Genomic DNA, 22,647 nt, shown 5'->3' with positions numbered 1-22,647 from the left:
CTCTGCGTACTGTACGTGGGCTAATTGGAAGGTCACATGAAATTCGGAGCTCTGTAGCAACTGACTGTGCAGAAAATCTTGGCACTATGTGCTTCAGCATCCGCTGACCCCTCTCTGTCAGTTTACATGGCTTACCACTTGGTGGCTGAGTTGCTGTTGTTCCCAAACTCTTCCAATTTCTTATAATAAAGCCGACAGTTGACTTTGGAATGTTTAGGAGCAAGGACATTTCATAACTGGATTTGTTGCACATGTGGCATCCTATAACAGTTCCATGCTGGAAATCACTGAGAGCGGCCCATTCTTTCACAAATTTTTGTAGAAACAGTCTCCATGCCAAAGTGCTTGATTTTATACACCTGTGGCCTGGCCAAGTGATTAGGACACCGGATTCTCATCATTTGGATGGGCGGCCAAATACTTTTGGCAATATAGTGTATTTTTCTCACGTTTTTTGTTCAAGTTCACAAACATTGAAAAGGGCCATTTTGCACAGTTGTGAACTTCTCTCTACCTTCTTCTAAATCAAGACCCGACGAACTAAACCTGGACCAGCTGCTCCAGGTCCAAAAAACAGGGCCAATCCCCATCTTGGTTTGTTGACAAAGTGTCTGGCGTTCATAAGTAGGTCACCTCATCCCACGTCTCACTGCATGCCCTAAGCAGCCTGACACTGGCAATTGGAATCATCACAGTGTCACTCACGCCATTGTGGCGCTCGCTCTGCAGAGATGCAGCACCCCTGTCAAAGTGTCAGCTGATGCTGTCAAACTTCCCCCCCCTCACTGTCACACACACACACACACACACACACACACACACACACACACACACACACACACACACACACACACACACACACACACACACACACACACACGTGTATTTGTTACCTTCTTGAGACCTGATACAAATGCCTACCTCTTTAGGACCACCCTTTCTAGACATATAAAGATTAGTATTTACAACATTAATATTATATATACGTGCTATGCAAATATAAAAAAAGCTTGTGAAAAATTAAATGGAATTTGGAATGAAAAAATTTGAAAAAGGTCACAATTTCCCAAGTAAAACTTTGAATTTTGGCATTTTTATAATTAGTCAAAATTTTACAAGAAAAACCTGAACATTTGTGCGATGTTCTGATCAAAGTTGAAATTTTACTCAGTCGCAATTTTACAAGAAAAGCTTAACATTTTGTCAATTTTATGAAAAGAGTCGTAATTTTACTCGACAAAAGTCACAATTTTACAAGAAACCTTAAAAATGTTGCCAATATCATAATAATGATCGGAATTTTACTTGGCGAAATTATGATGTCATAAATTTACTCAAAATATGTCACTGTTTTACAAGAACAAAAAAATTGGCAATATTGTGATACAAGTCAAAATTTTACATGACAAATGTCACCGTTTTGCATTAAAAAGTAAGAATTTTACATGAAACAGTAATTCGAAAAAAGTCGACACATTGTGAGGGACTATTTTTAGAAAAAATAAATAAATAAATGAGGATATTTTTTTTTCGTAATTGCTTTTTAATCTTCATTATTTATTTCAAGTTATTACAGTATGTCTCTATATACAGTGGGGCAAAAGCGTATTTAGTCAGCCAACGATTGTGCAAGTTCTCCCACTTAAAATGATGACAGAGGTCTGTAATTTTCATCATATTTACACTTCAACTGTGAGAGACAGAATGTGAAAAAAAAAATCCAGAAATTCACATTGTAGAAATTTTAAATAATTTATTTGTAAATTATGGTGGAAAATAAGTATTTGGAGGCTTCACGGTGGCAGAGGGGTTAGTGCGTCTGCCTCACAATACGAAGGTCCTGCAGTCCTGGGTTCAAATCCAGGCTCTGGATCTTTCTGTGTGGAGTTTGCATGTTCTCCCCGTGAATGCGTGGGTTCCCTCCGGGTACTCCGGCTTCCTCCCACCTCCAAAGACATGCACCTGGGGATAGGTTTATTGGCAACACTAAATTGGCCCTAGTGTGTGAATGTGAGTGTGAATGTTGTCTGTCTATCTGTGTTGGCCCTGCGATGAGGTGGCGACTTGTCCAGGGTGTACTCCGCCTTCCGCCCGATTGTAGCTGAGATAGGCGCCAGCGCCCCCCGCGACCCCAAAAGGGAATAAGCGGTAGAAAATGTGTACAGTAGGCAAGCAGCTTGGTGTGGAAAAAATCAACAGTGGGAGCAATTGTCAGAAAATGGAAGACATACAAGACCACTGATAATCTCCCTTGATCTGGGACTCCACACAAGATCTCATCCCGTGGGGTCAAAATGATCATGAGAATGGTGAGCAAAAATCCCAGAACCAGATTGTGCAAGTTCTCCCACCTAAAATGATGACAGAGGTCTGTAATTTTCATCATAGGTACACTTCAACTGTGAGTGACAGAATGTGAAAAAAAATCCAGGAATTCGCCTTGTAGGAATTTTAAAGAATTTATTTGTAAATTATGGTGGAAAATAAGTATTTGGTCAACCATTCAAAGCTCTCACTGATGGAAGGACGTTTTGGCTCAAAATCTCACGATACATGGCCCCATTCATTCTTTCCTTATCACGGATCAGTCCTCCTGTCCCCTTAGCAGAAAAACAGCCCCAAAGCATGATGTTTCCACCCCCATGCTTCACAGTAGGTATGGTGTTCTTGGGATGCAACTCAGTATTCTTCTTCCTCCAAACACGACGAGTTGAGTTTATACCAAAAAGTTCTATTTTGGTTTCATCTGACCACATGACATTCTCCCAATCCTCTGCTGTATCATCCATGTGCTCTCTGGCAAACTTCAGACAGGCCTGGACATGCACTGGCTTAAGCAGGGGGACACATCTATCACTGCAGGATTTGATTCCTGGTCGGCGTAGTGTGTTACTGATGGTGCCCTTTGTTACTTTGGTCCCAGCTCTCTGCAGGTCATTCACCAGGTCCACCCGTGTGGTTCTGGGATTTTTGCTCACCGTTCTCAATGTCATTTTGACCCCACGGGATGAGATCATGCGTGGAGCCCCAGATCGAAGGAGATTATCAGTGGTCTTGTATGTCTTCCATTTTCTGACAATTGCTCCCACAGTTGATGTTTTCCACACCAATCTGCTTGCCTATTGTAGATTCACTCTTCCCAGTCTGGTGCAGGTCTACAATTCTTTTCCTGTTGTCCTTCGACAGCTCTTTGGTCTTGGCCATAGTGGAGTTTGGAGTCTGACTGTTTGAGGCTGTGGACAGGTGTCTTTTATACAGATAACGAGTTCAAACAGGTTCCATTAATCCAGGTAACGAGTGGAGGACAGAAGAGCTTATTAAAGAAGAAGTTACAGGTCTGTGAGAACCAGAGATCTTCCTTGTTTGAAGTGACTAAATACTTATTTTCCACCATAATTTACAAATAAATTCTTTAAAATTCCTACAATGTGAATTCCTGGATTTTTTTTTCACATTCTGTCTCACAGTTGAAGTGTACCTATGATGAAAATTACAGACCTCTGTCATTATTTTAAGTGGGAGAACTTGCACAATCGGTGGCTGACTAAATACTTTTTTGCCCCACTGTATATATGTATGTGTATGTATATATACATGTATATAAGTGTGTGTGTGTGTATATATTTTACCAATAGATGGACCTGATCAGTTGATCTAGAGATTTAAGTGTTGAAAAAATTTAATATTTTTAAGATTTTATGACTCAGAACCTGGAAAGTTCCCAGGACCAAAGTTGAAGGAAGCCCTAAAAGTAAATAACATCTATATATTGTATTGCTTTTAAAAATTAAAAATATCAAAATTTCCGCAGTGGAAAAAGTTTTATATTTGATTCAAGTTGCAGTTACTTTCACCAAGTCAGACATCTCCAATGAGAGTACTTGATTAATCAATAATCAATACACATTTCAGGTTTTCAGCCGTGATGCTGCTGTCGTCCATCAGACTGGATCCAAAAAAAAAAACACTTGAAGATGCTTGGTCGGACTCTTTCATGGTGGGAAATGTCTCCATCTAGTGGTAGAACATTGGAACTTTCTGACGACAATGCTCAGGTTTGGTTGGCAGAGATATGTCAAACCTATTGTTGTTGTCGGACTGCACTGCAGCCTCGTCTGTTTGGGGGACACTTATTAGACTGTCTACACTTCACTCCCTCACGTCCACTGGAGTGACCACATCACCCGGTCTAATGTCCACGCGAGTGACCACATCACCTGGTGCTGTGAGCTCCATGCAGTAATTAGTCATCTTCAGAAGCACAGCTGGGAAATGGTCCACTTTCATGACCTCTCAGGAAGATTCCGACGCATCTGTGCTGGCTGTCACCTTCTCCCAGTAACCAATAATGGATACACACATCAGGCCTAGCTATTTCTTGACACTACATCAGTTTAAATGACAGTATGTAAAAATATAGATCAATTCCAGAAGGGCCATAGTTTTACTTTGTCAATCACGTCCATGCAAGACTTGGCCATAACTTCACATTTACTTGATGAAATAAAAACACAAGCAATATGTCAAAGATCCTCTATAAAGCAGGATGCCGGTAAAAATATTATAGGCCTACTGAAATGAGATTTTCTTATTTAAACGGGAATAGCAGGTCCCTTTTATGTGTCATACTCGATCATTTCGCGATATTGCCATATTTTTGCTGAAAGGATTTAGTAGAGAACATCGACGATAAAGTTCGCAACTTTTGGTCGCTAATAGAAAAGCCCTGCCTTTACCGGAAGTATGTGCGCGTGATGTCACGAGTTGCAGGGCTCCACACATATTTACATTGTTTTTAATGGGAGCCACCAGCAGTAAGAACACTTTGGACAGAGAAAGCGACAATTTCCCCATTAATTTGAGCGAGGATGAAAGATTTGTGAATTAGGATATTGATAGTGAAGGAGTAGGAAAAGAAAAATGTTTTTAAAAAAATAAAGCGACGGCTCCGGGCGGCGGCAGTGTGAGTGTTTCAGATGTAATTAGACACATTTACTAGGATAATTCTGGAAGATCCTTTATCTGCTTATTGTTTTAATAGTGTTTTAGTGAGATTTTTAAAATTGTAAAGACATACCTTGAGGTTGGATGGCTGCGGTGAACACGAAGTGTCTCAGAGAGAAGCCAAGCTCACAGCTGCCTTTTAAACAGCTGCTGCAGGACGACGAATAATCCAATGATTTCTCCGGTAAGATATATATCACAATTTCCCCATCCAAAAACATGCTGGTTGACGAATAGAAAACATGTTCGCTTGACTGCGCCGCTTCACAACAAACAAAGAAACGCCGGCTGGGTCACGGTGCAAAAGAAACTTTCAATACAGCGCTTTCCACCAACAGCATTGTTTTTTATAATCTCCATTATTGAATGAACAAATTGCAAAAGATTCAGAAACACAGATGTCCAAAATACTGTGTAATTATGCGGTTAAAGCAGATGACTTTGAGCGCTAATATTTCCTGACAGTCCGTGACGTCACCCGTAAGCGTCATCATTCCGCGACGTTTTCAACAAGAAACTCACGGGAAATTAAAAATGCAAATTGGTAAACTAAAAAGGCCGTATTGGCATGTGTTGCAATGTTAATATTTCATCATTGATATATAAACTATCAGACTGCCTGGTCGGTAGTAGTGGGTTTCAGTAGGCCTTTAAATGCCTTTAACACACGGACACTTCCATCCAATCATCCATTTTTGTCATATTCATTCAATAATCGATTTGAAGCATTATTTTTGTAAGATGAAATAATACAATAGACATTGTCAAATGATTGGAAAAAAACGACCTTTGGTTGCACTCCTCTGAATTTAATGTGATCATCTAGTGGTTGATAGCTGTAATTACACCCCAAACCATTTGGCTTGTATTTCCAAGGGACATGTTTGGATCCATTCAGTATTCACAGTAAAAGCATAGAACATATCACGTTTTCAGTATACTGAAACATATTGTTACAATAGGCGACCAGAGTGTGTCAAGTGCGAGGGCTATCTCCGTGGAGGGATTTGCCCTGGGCAGGACTGAAAGGGTTCACAGATTTAGACCTCACGTGTTCTTTTAGAAGCTGTGTTACAATTTTTTACAGGATTTTGAAGATAAAGGTGAGGTGCGACACTGCGCAGAAGTTTTCCATGAGGTCAGAATTGAGATGAGGTCTTTTAGCAGAGGAACAATAACCGCTTTTTTGAATGATCAGGAACAGACCAGAGAAAAGTGAGAAGTCCATAACATTTAGCGCTGATGGTCCTAATATTACACACAGCTGCTTGATAGGTTTCCCAGTAATTGGGTCAAGTAAACATGCTTGTTTTGTGCCATTTATGAATCCCGAGAGTCCTTTCATCCATCCATTTCCTACCGCTTATTCCACCACTCAGGATTCCATGTAATGTTATTTCTTCAAAAATAGATTATTTAGGAGAGCATTTGCTGTACGTAGTACTTACATTCGTATCTACACTAATAGAACTCAGTTGGAGCTGGGACGCGTTCGCTTTAATCTCCTTTCTAATCTAGCCGCCAAAGTTGATAGTGCACCTTCCCCCCGTACTTCACGTATCAGGAAGACAGCGGCGAATAGGGGGAAATGAATCCTCCTCCTACTGTACATCCATCCTTATGGTGTAATCATTTGCAGGCTTATTTTTAGTGATAGTGGCATCCTAAAATGTCAGTTTTTCTGCAGCATTTTTAAAAAGTATGGATTGCTGGAATTTGTGTGATCGCAGCATCCTGGAGGGATGGAATAATATCATGAGGGCGATGTGGCCCCCCATGAAACTGAGTTTTATACTGTACATGTATATATCAGCACCTCCGAGTCCATGGTTCTTGCCCAGAAAACGGTGGAGTTCCATCTTCAGGTTGGGGATGAGGTCTTGCCCAAGTGGAGGAGTTCAAGTACCTCAGAGTCTTGTTCACGAGTGAGGGAAGAGTGGATCGTGAGATCAATGCGGCGTCTTCAGGCTTTATCAATCTGTTGTGGTGAAGAAGGAGCTGAGCCGGAAGGCAAAGCTCTCAATTTACTGGTCAATCTACCTTCCCATCCTCACCTATGCTCATGATCTTTGGGTTTTGACCGAAAGGACAAGATCACGGGTACAAGTGGCCGAAATGAGTTTCCTCCGCCGGGTGGCGGGGCTCTCCCTTGGAGATAGGGTGAAAAGTTCTGTCATTAGGGAGGAGCTCTAAGTAAAGCCATTGCTCCTCCCCATCGAGAGGAACCAGATGAGGTGGTTCGGGCATCTGGTCAGGATGCCACCCGAACGCCTCCCTAGGGAGGTGTTTAGGACACATCTGACCGGTAGGAGGCCATGGGGAAGACCCAGGACACGTTGGGAAGACTATGTCTCTCAGCTGGCCTGGGAATGCCTCATGAGCTGGAAGAAGTGGCCGTGGAGAGTGATGTCTGGGCTTCTCTGCTTCGGCTTTTGCCCCACGGCCCGACCTTGGATAAGCAAAAGAAGATGGGTGGATGGATCTAGCAATACCTGATATTAGGTGGCGCTGAAAGCCTTTGAACTTGAAAAGGTGAAGGTCTATTTACTCGCCAGGGGTGCTGCTGGACACGGGCTGGAACAGGAAGTGTAGAAGTATGAAGGACACCTACGATGCAGTGATCTGGCTGAGTCTTCGATGTCGATGCAGCAGCTGCACTATGGTATCAGAGATCTCCCGGTATCTCAGTCCGTACAGGTACGGCGCGAAGGCCCTCGGCAGCAACATGAAGACACACATGTTGACCGTGCTCAACCACACTCGAACATCTTGGCTGACATTTTGGCTCTGAAACAGGAGGAGCTCCAGGGTGAAGACGAAGCCGGGCAGGAAGTAGAGCAGCAGCAGAACCCCGTGGGCCAACAGCGTGACCCTGGCTCTGGAGAAGCGGTTCTGCCAGATGCCCTGGGTCCTGGTCACCATGTAGAGGCGGATGTAGCAGTAAAAGATGAGCACGGCGCAGATCAGAGCGGCGACAAAGAAGTAGATGTGGATCCCCGCCATGTTTTTGGCCTGGACAATGCCCAGGGAGACGAGGACGAGGCACACAGCCATCTTCTCCTGCGGGTTCCCTCTCTCCGCCTCCATGACCATGACCAGGGCGAGGGGGTACGTCGCCGCCAGCAGCCAAGCCCCCAGCAGGATCCTGCGGGCGCGGGCGGGTGGGAGGAGGTGGCGGTAGCGCAGCGGCCAGCGCACGGCGGCGTAGGTGTCCACCACCATGAGGGTGACTGTGAGGATGGCGCAGCAGTACGCCGTGACGGTGACGGCGGTGACCAGCTCGCACAACAGCCATGGCACCTCGGCCCGGGCGGTGTTGAGGACGGCGGTGAGCAGGTTGAGGGTGAGGAAGAGCATGTCCGCCGCTAAGGTGTTGGCCACCAGCAGGTAGCGCGTCTCCTGGCGTAAGGCGCGGGATGCCAAGATGCACGCCATGAGGACGGGGTTGACCAGCATGGTGGCCAGCGTCACCACAGTGGTGGGGATGAAGAAAAAGTCCAGGTGCCACCTTCGCAAGCTCGCCAGCCACTCCTGCGTTAAGTTGGCGATCAGGATGGGCTCGGCCATCTTGTCTTGCTGTAAGTGTCGACTTCTTCCTCCAACAGGTTCCTGTTGATCAGTACTCATCAACAATATTTCACGTAAATAGAAAAGTAAACACACATAATCATCTTAGCTCATCTAATCTTCTATGTCACAGGTGTCAAACTCAAGAACCGGAGGCCGTATTCGGCCCATCAACGCCTAGAAATATATGCATCAATGCATATTTTTGTACTAAATGTGTTTGTCCTTTCCATTTTGCCTAACAACTATATTTATGCACTGCATGAAATGGCATACCCTTTAAATGCTAGTATTGTGCAATATTGTGTAATATTATATACAGTGGGGCAAAAAAGTATTTAGTCAGCCACCGATTGTGCAAGTTCTCCCACTTAAAATGATGACAGAGGTCTGTAATTTTCATCATAGGTACACTTCAACTGTGAGAGACAGAATGTGAAAAAAAAATCCAGGAATTCACATTGTAGGAATTTTAAAAGGATTTATTTGTAAATTATGGTGGAAAATAAGTATTTGGTCAACCATTCAATGCTCTCACTGATGGAAGGAGGTTTTGGCTTAAAATCTCACAATACATGGCCCCATTCATTCATTCCTTAACACGGATCAATCGTCCTGTCCCCGTAGCAGAAAAACAGCCCCAAAATGATGTTTCCACCCCCATGCTTCACAGTAGGTATGGTGTTCTTGGGATGCAACTCAGTTTTCTTCTTCCTCCAAACACGACAAGTTGAATTTATACCAAAAAGTTCTATTTTGGTTTCATCCGACCACATGACATTCTCCCAATCCTCTGCTGTATCATCCATGTATCCATTTTGGTATAAACTCAACTTGTGTTCATCAGAGGGCCAACCAACACAGACAGACAGACAACATTCACACTCAAATTCACTCACTAGGGCCAATTTAGTGTTGCCAATCAACCTATCCCCAGCTGCATGTCTTTGGAAGTGGGAGGAAGCCGGAGTACCCGGAGGGAACCCACGCAGTCACGGGGAGAACATGCAAACTCCACACAGAAAGATCCAGAGGCCGGGATTGAACTCAGGACCATAGTATTGTGAAGTACATGCACTAACCCCTCTGCCACCGTGCTGTCGACACATTTGTATTTGCTAAAATAAAATCAATACTTCAATATCTGCTTGACTTATGGTTTCAAAGCAAGTTATTTATCGAATTGTACATTGTAAAAAAGACAATAGATATTATGTTAAAAATTACGATGTATTTGTTTTTTTTACAGCATATTCACAATCAACAACTGTAACGTGAAAAAAACTACCACCGTTTTCACAAAATTTTTTTGCTGACTACGTTGCCTTTTTTTTTACTGTAAAATCTACAGTTGTTGATACTGTAAATGGAAAAATTGTACCACAGTCATTTTAAGGCAGTGGTATCAAAGTTGAGGCCTGCGGGCCAGATCCGCCTGCTGCTGTTTTGCACGCACCAATATTCCATCAGTGTTGGCGCTAGCAATTTTCAAAATGGGGTCCCAGGGACCCCATCAATTCATAACAATAGGGCCCCACAGTAAAAGGGGTTCCACTTTTTTGTAAGCGTTTTGAAAACAACTGATCCATGTATCTGCATTATCCTGTTATATCTGGTCATAAACATCACTTAATTCATAAAAAAAAACAAAAAAAAACATTTTTGTGCATATGTACATTTATTCATTTTTTAATTAATCTTTCCTGCTGCCGGTATTTTTTTTCTATATTTTTATTGTAATATTTTCAGAATGTGTTTGTTCTATTTTTGGCCAAAGTAAGAAAAAGAATGCAACCTGAAGTTGTCTTTATTTTTTATTTTTAATGCCATGATTTTATTAGTCCATGTGCACAGATTTTCCTCCGTGCGGCACCTGAGCTAAAACCACTTTGACTCCCCTGATTTACGGTAAACTGGCAGCTCAGTTGCCAGAATAAAAAAAATAACAGTGTTACTGTTTTTCTAATTACAGTAATATGTTGAACAAACTAACTTGAATTTTATAGTAAGATTCTGGAAACTAAGCTGCTAGTATTTTACCGTAAAATAACTGTTGTACCATTTAAAAATGGTAAATAAACACTGGGTACTTTCCCCCTTCCCCCATTTACTGTAATATATTTAATATATATTAAGATTTTACATGAAATTGTGACAATAATTTTACTATGAAATATAGATTTTTTTTTTTTTTACAGTGTGAGTAAAAATATATATTTAATAATAAAATGCATAGGCAAATCCATAAATGATTCACTGTTAAAAAGCGGCCATAACTCTGATGTTGCCCTCAATAAAAACAGTTTGACATCCCTGTTCTATGTCAATTAGAAGCATTGCTTGCAAATATAAATCAGAACAAACACTTGGAGCTTTACTGCAGTCCTCACTATATTATGCAGATAAAAACTTCTGGATCAATAATTTCCAGTCAGACTTATTGACAGATTATTGAAAGTTCTTACCTCACGTCCTCCATGTGTGTGGCACATCCATTAAGGCAGGAGTCTTGTGTAAATCACCAGGTGTTTTTATGCCGCCTGTTCCTTATCTCATGTCTTCTTTGTTGACTCCTACAAAACATTCTGGACGTGTGACAAGACTACAACCACTTGGTAGTCACGTAGCAACAGGGTGGAGCTTTTCCACCATTAGGTGCAGGCCGCACGTATTCTTGTACACTCATTATTAGGCAAGTTGTGTGATTTTTGGACTGTTTTAAATTAAACCTCTGGAAATATTTATGTACCTCACCTTTGTTGTTTTTTTGACTTACTTTCAATCGTTAATTATGTGGTAGGACCTGACTGAAAGTATACCACAGAATGACAGTTTGGTGAAACTAAATCACTCAACACCCGCAGTGGGGGCCAGACCTCATTTTATATGTCCTGCAAAAGCCTGGAAATAATGAGTCAATAAAATACTTATACTTATTTTCTTTCTTTACTTTCTTTCTAAAAAGGTATTAGTTTTTTTTTTTTAATGTTTAAACAGGGAAAAAAATAGTGTTCAATATTACAACAATATATATATATATATAACAATATATTTTATAACTTTTTTGGTCTAAATCTAAATAAATACTTAAATATCTGCTTAACTTAAGAATTCAAAGCAAGTTATCCGTCAAATTGTACACTATAAAAATGACCAATAGATTTTACTGTAAAATTTAGGGAGTTTTTTTTTTAATATAGCATATTACTGTAAGTTGAAAAAACCCCGACCAATGTTTGTTTTTTTGCAGTAAAATTAAGTCAACCGAGCTGTGCCCACACTAAGGAGGGTGAACCCGAGGAAAGCTGCTGGACCGGATTGCGTACCTGGACGTGGACTAAAGACCTGTGCAGACCAGCTGGCTGTTGTCTTTACCGGGATTTTCAAGCCGTCCTTGTCCCAGTACATCGTCCCACCCTGTCTAAAGGACTCTGTTATTGTCCCACTGCCAAAAAAAACTGCAGTCAACAGCCTGAATGATTACTGTCCATTGGCACTTACACCAATCATTATTAAGTGCTTTGAAACTCTGGTTCGGGGGCAAATCACCTCAAAACTGCCACCTGCATTGGACTCTCACCACTTTACGTACATGGCCAACAGATCTACAGACGATGCTATCGCAACAGCCCTCCAAACTGTTCTTAGCCACCTAGAGCAGCAGGGGAGCTGTGCAAGGCTACTCTTCGTTGATTAAAGCTCTGCGTTCAATACCATCCTCCCCTACAGACTGGTGCCCAAACTGACGGGGCTGGCACTGTCTTCCTCCATTTGTCACTGGCTCCTGGACTTCCTGACAAATCGCTCTCAGAGAGTGAGAGTAGGCTCCCATCTCTCAGCATCAGCACCGACTCCCCCAGGGCTGGGTGCTAAGCCCCCTACTCTGCACCCTCTACACCAGGGGTCACCAACCTTTTTTGAAACCAAGAGCTATTCTTGGGTACTGATTAATGCAAAGGGTTACCAGTTTGATACACACTTAAATAAATTGTATTTATGTCTGTCATTCCGTGGTACATTTTTTTTAAACTTTTACGGAAGGTTTTTTGTAGAGAATGATGAAAAAAACACATAATTGAATGGTTTAACAAGGGGGGAGAATACGCAAAAAATTTAAACAAAATTTTGAAAAGTAGTTTATCTTCAATTTCGACTCTTTAACATTCAAATTTCTATCGAAAAAAAGAAGAAAAAAAACCAGCTAATTCGAATCTTTTTGAAAACAAAACAAAAAAATAATAATTTACTGAACACCATTAGTAATCTTTACTGATTAAGATTAATTTTAGAATTTTGATGACATGTTTTAAATAGATTAAAATCCAATCTGCACTTTGTTAGAATATATAACAAATTTGACCAGGTTATATTTCTAACAAAGACAAATCATTATTTCTTCTAGATTTTCCATAACAACAATTTTAAAAGAAATTCAAAAGACTTTGAAATAAAATTTAAATTTGATTCTGCAGATTTTCTAGATTTGCCTGAATATTTTTTTTTAATTTTAATCATAAGTTTGAAGAAATATTTCACAAATATTTTTCGTCAAAAAAACAGAATCTAAAATGAAGAATTAAATTAAAATGTATTTATTATTCTTTACAATAAAAAAAAATAAATGTACTTTAACATTGATTTAAATTGTCAGGAAAGAAGAGGAAGGAATTGAAAAGGTAAAAAGGTATGTGTTTAAAAATCCGAAAATAATTTTTAAGGTTGTATTTTTTCTCTAAAATTGTCTTTCTGAAAGTTATAAGAAGCAAGGTAAAAAAATAAATGAATTTATTTAAACAAGTGAAGATTTTGAAATTCTATTTGAGTTTTGTCTCTCTTAGAATTAAAAATGTCGAGCAAAGCCAGACCAGCTTGCTAGTAAATGAATACAATTTTAAAAATAAAGGCAGCTGACTGGTAAGTGCTGCTATTTGAGCTATTTTTAGAACAGGCCAGCGGGCGACTCATCTGGTCCTTATGGGCAACCTGGTGCCCGCGGGCACCGCGTTGGTGACCCCTGCTCTACACTCATGACAACACCCCTGCTCATGCCAGAAATACCACTATTAAATTTGCGGACGACACCACAGTAGTGGGACTCATTTCTGGGAGGGATGAGTCTGCAAACAGAAATTAATTTTGAGTGGCTGACTGGGTGGTGGTGCAGGGAAATCAACCATGTCCTTAAAGGCCTACTGAAATGAGATTTTCTTATTTAAACGGGGCTTGCAGGTCCATTCTATGTGTCATACTTGATCATTTTGCGATATTGCCATATTTTTGCTGAAAGGATTTTGTAGAGAACATCGACGATAAAGTTCGCAACTGGAGAAAAGCCCTGCTTCTACCGGAAGTCGCAGACGATGACGGCACACGTGTGGTGGCTCCTCACATATTCACATTGTTTTTAATGGGAGCCTCCAACAAAAAGTGCTATTCGGACGGAGAAAACGACAATTTCCCCATTAATTTGAGCGACGATGAAAAATTTGTGTTTGAGGATATTGATAGCGACGGACTAGAAAAAAATAAAATAAAATAAAATAAAATAACGCGAATGCATTTGCGTTGCATTGAGACGGATTCATGTGTTTTTAGAGACATTTACTAGGATAATTCTGGGAAATCCCTTATATTTCTATCATGTTGCTAGTGTTTTAGTGAGTTTAACAGTACCTGATAGTCGGAAGTGTACATCCACGGCCGGGTGTTGACGCGCAGTGTCTCGGGGAAGTCGACGGCAGCTGTACGGGAGGCGCAAGCTCAGCTGATATCCGGTAAGAAGCGACTTTTTAACCACAATTTTCTCACCGAAACCTGCTGGTTGACAAGTGGTCGGGATCCATGTCTGCTGCATGTGTTCCATAGGAAAGTTTCAACTCCGTGAATTTTAAACAAGGAATCACCGTGTGTTTGTGTGGCTAAAGGCTAAAGCTTCCCAACTCCATCTTGCTACTTTGACTTCTCCAATATTAATTGAACAAATTGCAAAAGATTCAGAAACAGATCTCCAAAATACTGTGTAATTATGCGGTTGAAGCAGATGACTTTTAGCTTTGTGTGTGCGTAGTACTCATACTTCCTAAAAACCCGTGACATCTTGCGTACAAGTCATCATTACACAACGTTTTCAAGACGAGACTCCTGGGAATTTTAAAATTGCAATTTAGTAAACTAAAAAGGCCGTATTGGCATGTGTTGCAATGTTAATATTTCATCATTAATATATAAACTATCAGACTGCGTGGTCGGTAGTAGTGGGTTTCAGTAGGACTTTAACACCACCAAGACGAAGGAGCTGATCATGGATTTCAAGAAGAAAAAAATGATAAACATCCAACCACTGTACATCAATAGGGACTATGTGGAAAGGGTCTCTAAATTTAGGTTCCTGGGGATCCAGACCGAGGAAGATCTGTTGTGGAGTGCGAACACTTCAGTGATCATCAAGAAGGCACAGGAGAGACTTTACTTTCTGAGACTCCTCAAAAAGAACCACTTGTCACAAAAACTGCTCGTGTCCTTCTGTGGGTGCTCAAGAGTGTGCTGACATACTGAACGTGTAAATGGTATGCCAGCTGCAGAGAGAAACGCACTTCAGAGGGTCATAAAAACTGCCATGAAGATCACTGGCTGCTCTCTCCCCTCCCTAGATGAACTGTACAGTACCAGGTGCCTCAAAAAGGCCCAAAACATCTTAAGGGACCCATCTCACCCCGGACATTAACTTTTTGAACTGCTGCCCTCGGGCAGGAGATACAGGACAAAAAAATGCCGGACAAACAGATTTGAGAACACTTTGTCATGAAAAACTGAGTTTTTTGGGGGGGTTGGTGCACTAATTATAAGTGTATCTTGTGTTTTTTTAATGTTCATTTAATTTAAAAAAATAAATTAATTAATAAAAAATGATTCTGCGGCCCGGTACAAATCGCCCGGTGGTTAGGGACCACTGCCGCAGGACATACACTATTTGATATGCAGCTCATTTTAATGTGACACTTATTGAAATATCTCGTGTGACATTATGCACAAAAGTGCACCTTATTTGTTTTTAACTATTGTACAAAAAGTGGACTTTAATTTAGTGTTGTTTTGATATGTCAACTTAGTGACATCATGCACAAAAGTGCACTAATAGCTCGTTTTAAAATGTCTCTGACAATCTTGCACTTTGTTTTGGAAATGACATGAATGTTTGTGCCACTGCTTAATAACTGTTTAATAAATACAGTTTTACTAAATTGACTTAGTTGTTATTTCCCTCTTTGCATGAAAGTTTAAAATGAGCATATATTAATGCAGTATGAACAAAAATGTTTTAATGTAGACACATAGAATCATCATCTGTGATTGTATGCATCAAATGTTAATTCAAGGCTAAGGCAAAATATCGAGACATATATCGTGTATCGCGATATGGCCTAAAAATATTGAGATATTAAAAAAATGTCGTATTGCCCAGCCTTTCCAAAGACTATAAAAATGGGACCCATTACCTACCTGCTTGGCACTCAGCACCAAGGGTTGGAATTGGGGATTAAGTCACCAAAATGATTCTCGGGCACAGCCACTGCTGCTGCTCACTGCTCTTCTCACCTCGCAGGGGGTGAACAAGAGGATGGGTCAAATTTCACCCCACCTAGTGTGTGTGACTATCATTGCTACTTTAACTTCATGAATTATTTACAATTACAAGCGGCCCTCTAATGGCAGCCATGACAAAGGTGCAGGATTTTTATTCCCCTTTACTTTTGTTAGGACTGTACAATATTTTGACATATTTAAATGAAATGATCAGTGTCAGAAATGTGACTCTTGAATATAAGTCAGATGTAAGTAAGAAAGTAGTATTTTCAGCCTTGTGTAATAAAAAGTTATAGGTTAAAAGTATCAAGTATTCTCATCAATTTGAGTTTTGTTGGTGTATTGAATTGAATAACTTTATTTGATTAGGACAATGTTTATTGATCACAGTAAATGTGCCATAATATTACTATGAATTAGCCATTTTTTCAAGTCTTTAACTACCATTACAATTGAAATCTTGTCAAATAAATAACAAATGTGGGTCCTCCATTTACATTACTATGGTAATATTTATTGATTCTCTTAACATGTAAACTTTATTCCTGCAGCTTTCATTATTTTTCTTCTCAGTGTGACCTTATTCATATTTACAAGAATGAAGTCCTAATATTTCAAGAATAAACGACAGAGAAAAGGAGTTAACGTTTAGTTAAAATCAACAGCATCAGTTGAGCGTGAAAATCTATAATCTTGACAAACTATACTTGTAACATTATTCTACTTAAATATTTATCTCCTCTTTTTTCTTTTCCTATAACTATCCTTGCCTTCAAAGTCGTCGTCGTCATCGTCCTCTTCCTCCTCCTCCTCGTCGCTTTCTGCTTGCACGTCGCCGTAGTGACGCTCCTCTTCCTGCCACTCTCTGGCCATCAGTCTCTGAAAGACGTCATACTCTTCCGATGACGCCACCTGGGCCACCAGCGTCAGGAAGGTGTCCAGACTCACATTGAGGATGCTGTCCAGTTTGGGGTTGATGATGGTGGTCTGGCCCTTCTTGTCGGGGGTCTGGTACAAGCCCCGGCGCTCCAGAAAACAGTGACGACAGCGCAGCTCGTCCAGGGAGAAACCAAACAATTTGTTCTTGACCATCTCTGATTGTTTGACGCCCATTCGGAAGTAGACATACTGTGGAAACATGGTGGTGCGTGGGTAAGAAGACTCCAAACCATTGACTCTCAAACTGTGGTACATGTTACCCTGGTGGTAGGCAGGTTTTACTTGGTGCAGGAAAAAACATTAAGTATATGTGCAGCTAAATATAATCATTAGAATGCACATATATAGTTGTGGTCAAAAGTTTACATACACTAGGATAATTTTGACCTAGCAGATTTGGTCACATTTTCAGTAGACTCATAATAAAGTCATAAAAGAACCAAACTTCATGAATGTTTTTGTGACTAACAAGTATGTGCTCCAATCACTCCATCATAAAAGAATAAGAGTTGTAGAAATTTTTGGAAACTCAAGACAACCATGACATGATGTTTCTTTACAAGTGTATGTAAACTATTGACCACAACTGTATATAATTTAGATTTATTTATTAATGAAAGAGAGGTTTTTGTTAACAAGTTAAAAGGTGTTTAATGATAATACAAGCATGTTCAACACTCCTTTCTTTCATGAAGACAAGAATATAAATTGGTGTATTAGCCGATTCTGATTACTTGCATTGATTGGAATCAGACAGTAGTGATAATAACGTCCACATTTTCAAATGAGGGGAGAAAAAAAGTCCTCCTTCCTGTCCAATACCACATGAAAGTGGTTGTTTTTTGCCATCTTATTTGTCCATTTTCCATACTCTTTTATGCACTTTACAAGAAATACATTGGTTAGCTTGCTGGCTTGTGCACGCCAGCTTTCTCAGACATTTATATTGTTAGCGCAGGCAGGATGAAGCAGCGCTCTTATTGTGAAGACAGGAACTGTGCAGTCGGTTTTTAGGCTTTTGACGGAAGGTAAGGGGCGAGGGTCTGTTGAAATAAAAAGTGTTTCTTGTCTTTATCTTCATCTTTCTTGTCATCTCACAAGACCCTCGAGTGCCGTGAATGTCAATCAAGTGACGTCTTGGTGAAGATTGATATTTGTTAATTTTTAGGTCTATTTTGTAATACCTGATGTTCTACAGCATCTCCCTCAAGATTTCGACCCCTACCAGTTCACATATCGGGCAAACTGATCCGCTGAGGATACCATCACTGTAGCTCTTCACTTTGCTCTACACCACCTGGAGCAACAGCAGAGCTACGTCTGGATGCTCTTTGTGGAATACAGTTCTTCCTTTAATACAATAATACCGGACATCCTCATCACAAAACTGAACACTCTCAACCTCCCCCCATCACTTGTGCCTGGATTAAGGATTTTCTCTCCAACCGGCCCCAGACTGTGCAACTCAGCCCCACATCTCCTCCACCCGCACGTTGAATACTGGCTTCCCATAGGCTGTGTACTGAGCCCTCTTCTGTACTGCCTCTACACCTACAACTGCAGTCCGACCCACAACAACAACCTCATAGTGAAATTCGTGGATGGTGTCGGACTCATCTCAAAGGGGGACGAGGCAGCTTACAGAGGAGGTCCGGAAGTTGGCAGACTGGTGCTCAGAGAACAACCTTGCTATGAAGACCAAGAAAACCAAGGAGATTGTCGTCGATTTCAGGAAACACAGCACTGACCTAGCCCCCCTCTACATCATGGGGGAGTGTGTGGAGAGGGTCCACACCATCTGGTCTCTTGGCGTTCTTATCTCTGAAAACATCTCCTGGTCAGAGAACACTGCTGCCATCAGTAAGAAGGCTCAGCAGAGGCTACCGTTCCTGAGAGTCCTCAAGAAGTACAACCTGGACTCCAACCTGCTGCTGACCTTTTACCGCTCATCCATTGAGAGCCTGCTGACATACTGCATCACAGCATGGTACGGCAGCTGCACGACCGCAGACAGGGAGAGGCTCCAGAGAGTGGTAAAGGCAGCACAGCGGATCATCGGCTGCCCACTCCCCTCTCTGAAAGACATTTACACCTCCCGCTGCCTCAGCAGAGCTACCAACTTTATCAAGGAGAGCTCCCACCCTGACTTTGACCTGTTTGAGGGCACTACGGGGTCAACAGGTCTAAGTCAAACAGACTCAAGAACGTTTTTTTCCTGAAAGCCCCAACGATGGTGAACTCATAGGCACTGGGTTTTATAGTTTAGCACCTCTGTGTGCACTTTTTACTTTTCACCCACAGTCTGAATCCTTCTGTATATATGTATTTAGTATAATATTCAATATTTAAAGAACACATTCAGAACATGACCGGACTGTGCACCTTACCTGCTTTTGACAATTTGGATTTGTGTCAGAGGTTACAAAGCATATAATTATTAGTTTCCCTGGTGTCAACATTTAAAGGCCTACTGAAACCCACTACTACCAACCACACAGTCTTATAGTTTATATATCAATGATGAAATATTAACATTGCAACACATGCCAATACGGCATTTTTAGTTTACTAAATTGCAATTTTAATTTTCCCTCGAGTTTCTTGTTGAAAACATCGTGGAATGATGATGCGTACGCATGACGTCACGGACTGTAAGGAAATATTAGCGCTGCACCAAACATGGCTAAAAGTTTTCTCTGTTAATGGCGTATTTACACAGTATTTTGGACATCTGTGTTGCTGAATCTTTTGCAATGTGTTCATTTAATAATGGAGACTATAAAGAACAATGCTGTTGGTGGAAAGTGGTGTATTGCAGCTGTCCTTGGCACCGAGACACAGCCGGTGTTTCTTTGTTTGTTGTGAAGCTTTAACACAGAGCGGTCAAGCGAACATGTTTTCTCTACGTCAACCAGCATGTTTTTGGATGGGAAAATTGTGATATATATATATTACCGGAGAAATCATTGGATTATTCGTCGTCCTGCAGTAGGTGTTTAAAAGGCAGTTGTATGCTTGGCTCCTCTCTGAGACACTTCGTGTTCACCGCAGCCATCCGACCTCGAGGTATGACTTAACAATCTTTAAAATCTCAGTAAAAAACTATTAAAACAAAAAGCAGATAAGGGATCTTCCAGAATTATCCTAGTAAATGTGTCTAATTAAATCTGAAACGCTCACACTGCCGCCGCCCGGAGCCGTCGCTTTTTAAAAATTTTTATCTAGTCTTTCACTATCAATATCCTAATTCACAAATCTTTCATTCTCGCTCAAATTAATGGGGAAATTGTCGCTTTCTCGGTCCGAATTGCTCTTACTGCTGGTGGCTCCCATTAAAAACTATGTGAATATGTGTGGAGCCCTGCAACTCGTGACGTCAGGCGCACATACTTCTGGTAAAGGCAGGGCTTTTCTATTAGCGACCAAAAGTTGCGAACTTTATCGTCGATGTTCTCTACTAAATCCTTTCAGCAAAAATATGGCAATATCGCGAAATGATAAAGTATGACACATAGAATGAACCTGCTATTCCCGTTTAAATAAGAAAATCTAATTTCAGTAGGCCTTTAAACTGTTTTCTTTTGCTCATTTTTCAATAGAATTACATTTTTAGAATGTACTGTGCAAGCAATAAAAGAAGAAAAGTGCTATGGACACAATTGCAAGTTCATCCACACCTGGAACTTGTACTGCAGCTTAGCCAGGTCTTCTAGCACCACAGCAGGACTGTCCCTGAGGATGTCCGTCACCTGCCGCCCTGTGAACAGACACTTCTCTCTGAGGACCATCACCACATGTTTGACAGTCTTCACGGGCACAGTGAGGATAGCAGGGTAGTGGGCCACCACTCTCTGAAGACTACCTATAAACAGATAATGGATGCATTTAAACAAGTGTTAAAAAAAGGACTCATAGACGTGATCTCACCTTCCCTTAAACCAAGTTTGCGCAGGTTGCTTATGCGCTGCTGAAGAAGTGACTCCTTGGTGGTGTAAAGCTCAGGACATTTGCTCAGTAACTTCACCACAGAGGAAGGGTTGAGGCCCAACACGAACAAAGCTGTGAGCGTTGATGAACAATGCTTGGCAGTTGCAGGGTTGGTCACGCTTTCATAGATTTCCTCAGCCTGGCTGACAGTGAAGCCCATGTCAGAAAGACACTGCAGGGACAGCTCTGTGTCTCTCTGAGGGGGAACTGGATCATGGCTGGTTGAACTTGGCAGTAATGACGAACACAACCTAGACTGGACGCATGGACGACGCAGCCACCTCCCTGAGTGATGGGGGCTGAATAAAGACGAGGTGGAATGTCTTATAATCCACTGAAGAACCTGAGGGAAAGTGCCATAGTCAGACGTTAGTACTGCTAGGTGGGCACTAAATGGCAAATGGGTTGTACTTGTACTACGAAGGTTAAAGCGGTTAAAAGTGCAACGTGCCAGTATTTTCCATCACTATTACATAGAAGAATACAAATGAAAACATACTTATTAGAGAAAAGGCATTAAACGTGTAGTGGTTTGTTGTATTTACTTACCTGCCGTGAGGGAACACGAGCGTTCATTTTCCGTCCGTTCAAAATTAACTTCCGTGCATCAACAGCAAAAGGAATAAGACTTTCCGCCTTGACGCTGGTCTCATTTTAATACACAAATCATTCAAAACATCCATCCATCCATTTGCCGCCGCTTATTCCCTTTGGGGTCGCTGGTGCCTATCTCAGCTACAATCGGGCGGAAGGCGGTGTACACCCTGGACAAGTCGCCACCTCATCGCAGGGCCATCACAGATAGACAGACAACATTCACACTCACATTCACACACTCAGGACAATTTAGTGTTACCAACATGTTAATTTAAAGGAAATATAACTAAAAATCTTGCACATTTTATTAAATGGTTCCAATATTACATTTGTGAATTTAAACCATATGAAGAAAATAGTGAAAAGAATAATTCAAGTGACAGTACCATGAATTGATTAACGTGGACCCCGACTTAAACAAGCTGAAAAACTTAGTCGGGTGTTACCATTTAGTGGTCAATTGTACGGAATATGTACTGTACTGTTCAAGTTACTAACAAAAGTCTCAATCAATCAAAAAGTAAAGCATAGTCACTTAAATAGTATTGAACTGTCATTCGAATAAAAAAGGATTAGCTTTATAGTTTTATGGACAGAATTTCTAGGCGCAGTCAAGGCGTTGAGGGTTTCCGGTTTGGTGACCGCAGGATTAGGTCTCTGCTTTTTGCAGATGATGTGGTCCTGATGGCTTCATCTGACCGGGATCTTCAGCTCTTACTGGATCGGTTTGCAGCCGAGTGTGAAGCGACCGGAATGAGAATCAGCACCTCCAAGTCCGAGTCCATGGTTCTCGCCCGGAAAAGGGTGGAATGCCATCTCCGGGTTGGGGAGAAAACACTGCCCCAAGTGGAGGAGTTCAAATACCTAGGAGTCTTGTTCACGAGTGAGGGAAGAGTGGATCGTGAGATCGACAGGCGGATCGGTGCGGCGTCTTCAGTAATGCGGACGTTGTACCGATCCGTTGTGGTG

At 41.2% G+C, this 22,647-nt stretch overlaps 2 protein-coding genes across 3 annotated transcripts; both read right to left on the bottom strand.

Annotated features, from left to right (window-relative positions):
- Positions 1–5,668: 5,668 nt before the first annotated feature.
- On the bottom strand, positions 5,669–12,856 carry LOC133568304 (probable G-protein coupled receptor 148). The gene is made up of 2 exons (XM_061920162.1): positions 11,037–12,856; positions 5,669–8,613 (listed from the first exon to the last, which is right to left on the bottom strand). The coding sequence occupies exons 1-2, from the start codon at positions 11,061–11,063 to the stop codon at positions 7,612–7,614; spliced, it is 1,029 nt and encodes a 342-aa protein (XP_061776146.1). The 5' UTR covers positions 11,064–12,856; the 3' UTR covers positions 5,669–7,611.
- A 1,721-nt stretch (positions 12,857–14,577) lies between these two features.
- On the bottom strand, positions 14,578–21,823 carry mterf4 (mitochondrial transcription termination factor 4). 2 transcript variants are annotated; one of them, XM_061920161.1, is made up of 5 exons: positions 21,631–21,823; positions 21,022–21,424; positions 20,772–20,956; positions 17,104–17,283; positions 14,578–17,034 (listed from the first exon to the last, which is right to left on the bottom strand). In XM_061920161.1, exons 1-5 carry the CDS (start codon positions 21,655–21,657, stop codon positions 16,888–16,890), a joined length of 942 nt encoding a protein of 313 aa, XP_061776145.1. In that variant the 5' UTR covers positions 21,658–21,823; the 3' UTR covers positions 14,578–16,887. The 2 variants fall into 2 exon arrangements, with proteins under 2 accessions (XP_061776145.1, XP_061776144.1); XM_061920160.1 differs by having other exon boundaries at positions 14,578–17,283; positions 21,631–21,821.
- Positions 21,824–22,647: the final 824 nt, after the last annotated feature.

The sequence above is a fragment of the Nerophis ophidion genome, linkage group LG14, assembly GCF_033978795.1.
Source record: "Nerophis ophidion isolate RoL-2023_Sa linkage group LG14, RoL_Noph_v1.0, whole genome shotgun sequence".
Lineage (NCBI taxonomy): Eukaryota > Metazoa > Chordata > Actinopteri > Syngnathiformes > Syngnathidae > Nerophis > Nerophis ophidion.
This window is presented reverse-complemented; position numbering and strand designations above follow the sequence as displayed.

What these genes read in the sequence shown, in the direction of transcription:
- mterf4 (XM_061920160.1), bottom strand. Translation starts at nt 21,657, where the DNA reads ATGAACGCTCGTGTTCCCTCACGGCAG. An exon ending in CTCGTGTTCCCTCACGGCAG is followed by an intron (nt 21,425 to 21,630) that starts GTAAGTAAATAC and finishes ACTTTCCCTCAG; the next exon opens with GTTCTTCAGTGGATTATAAG. An exon ending in CAAACTTGGTTTAAGGGAAG is followed by an intron (nt 20,957 to 21,021) that starts GTGAGATCACGT and finishes ATCTGTTTATAG; the next exon opens with GTAGTCTTCAGAGAGTGGTG.
- LOC133568304 (XM_061920162.1), bottom strand. Translation starts at nt 11,063, where the DNA reads ATGTGCCACACACATGGAGGACGTGAG. An exon ending in ACACACATGGAGGACGTGAG is followed by an intron (nt 8,614 to 11,036) that starts GTAAGAACTTTC and finishes ACTGATCAACAG; the next exon opens with GAACCTGTTGGAGGAAGAAG.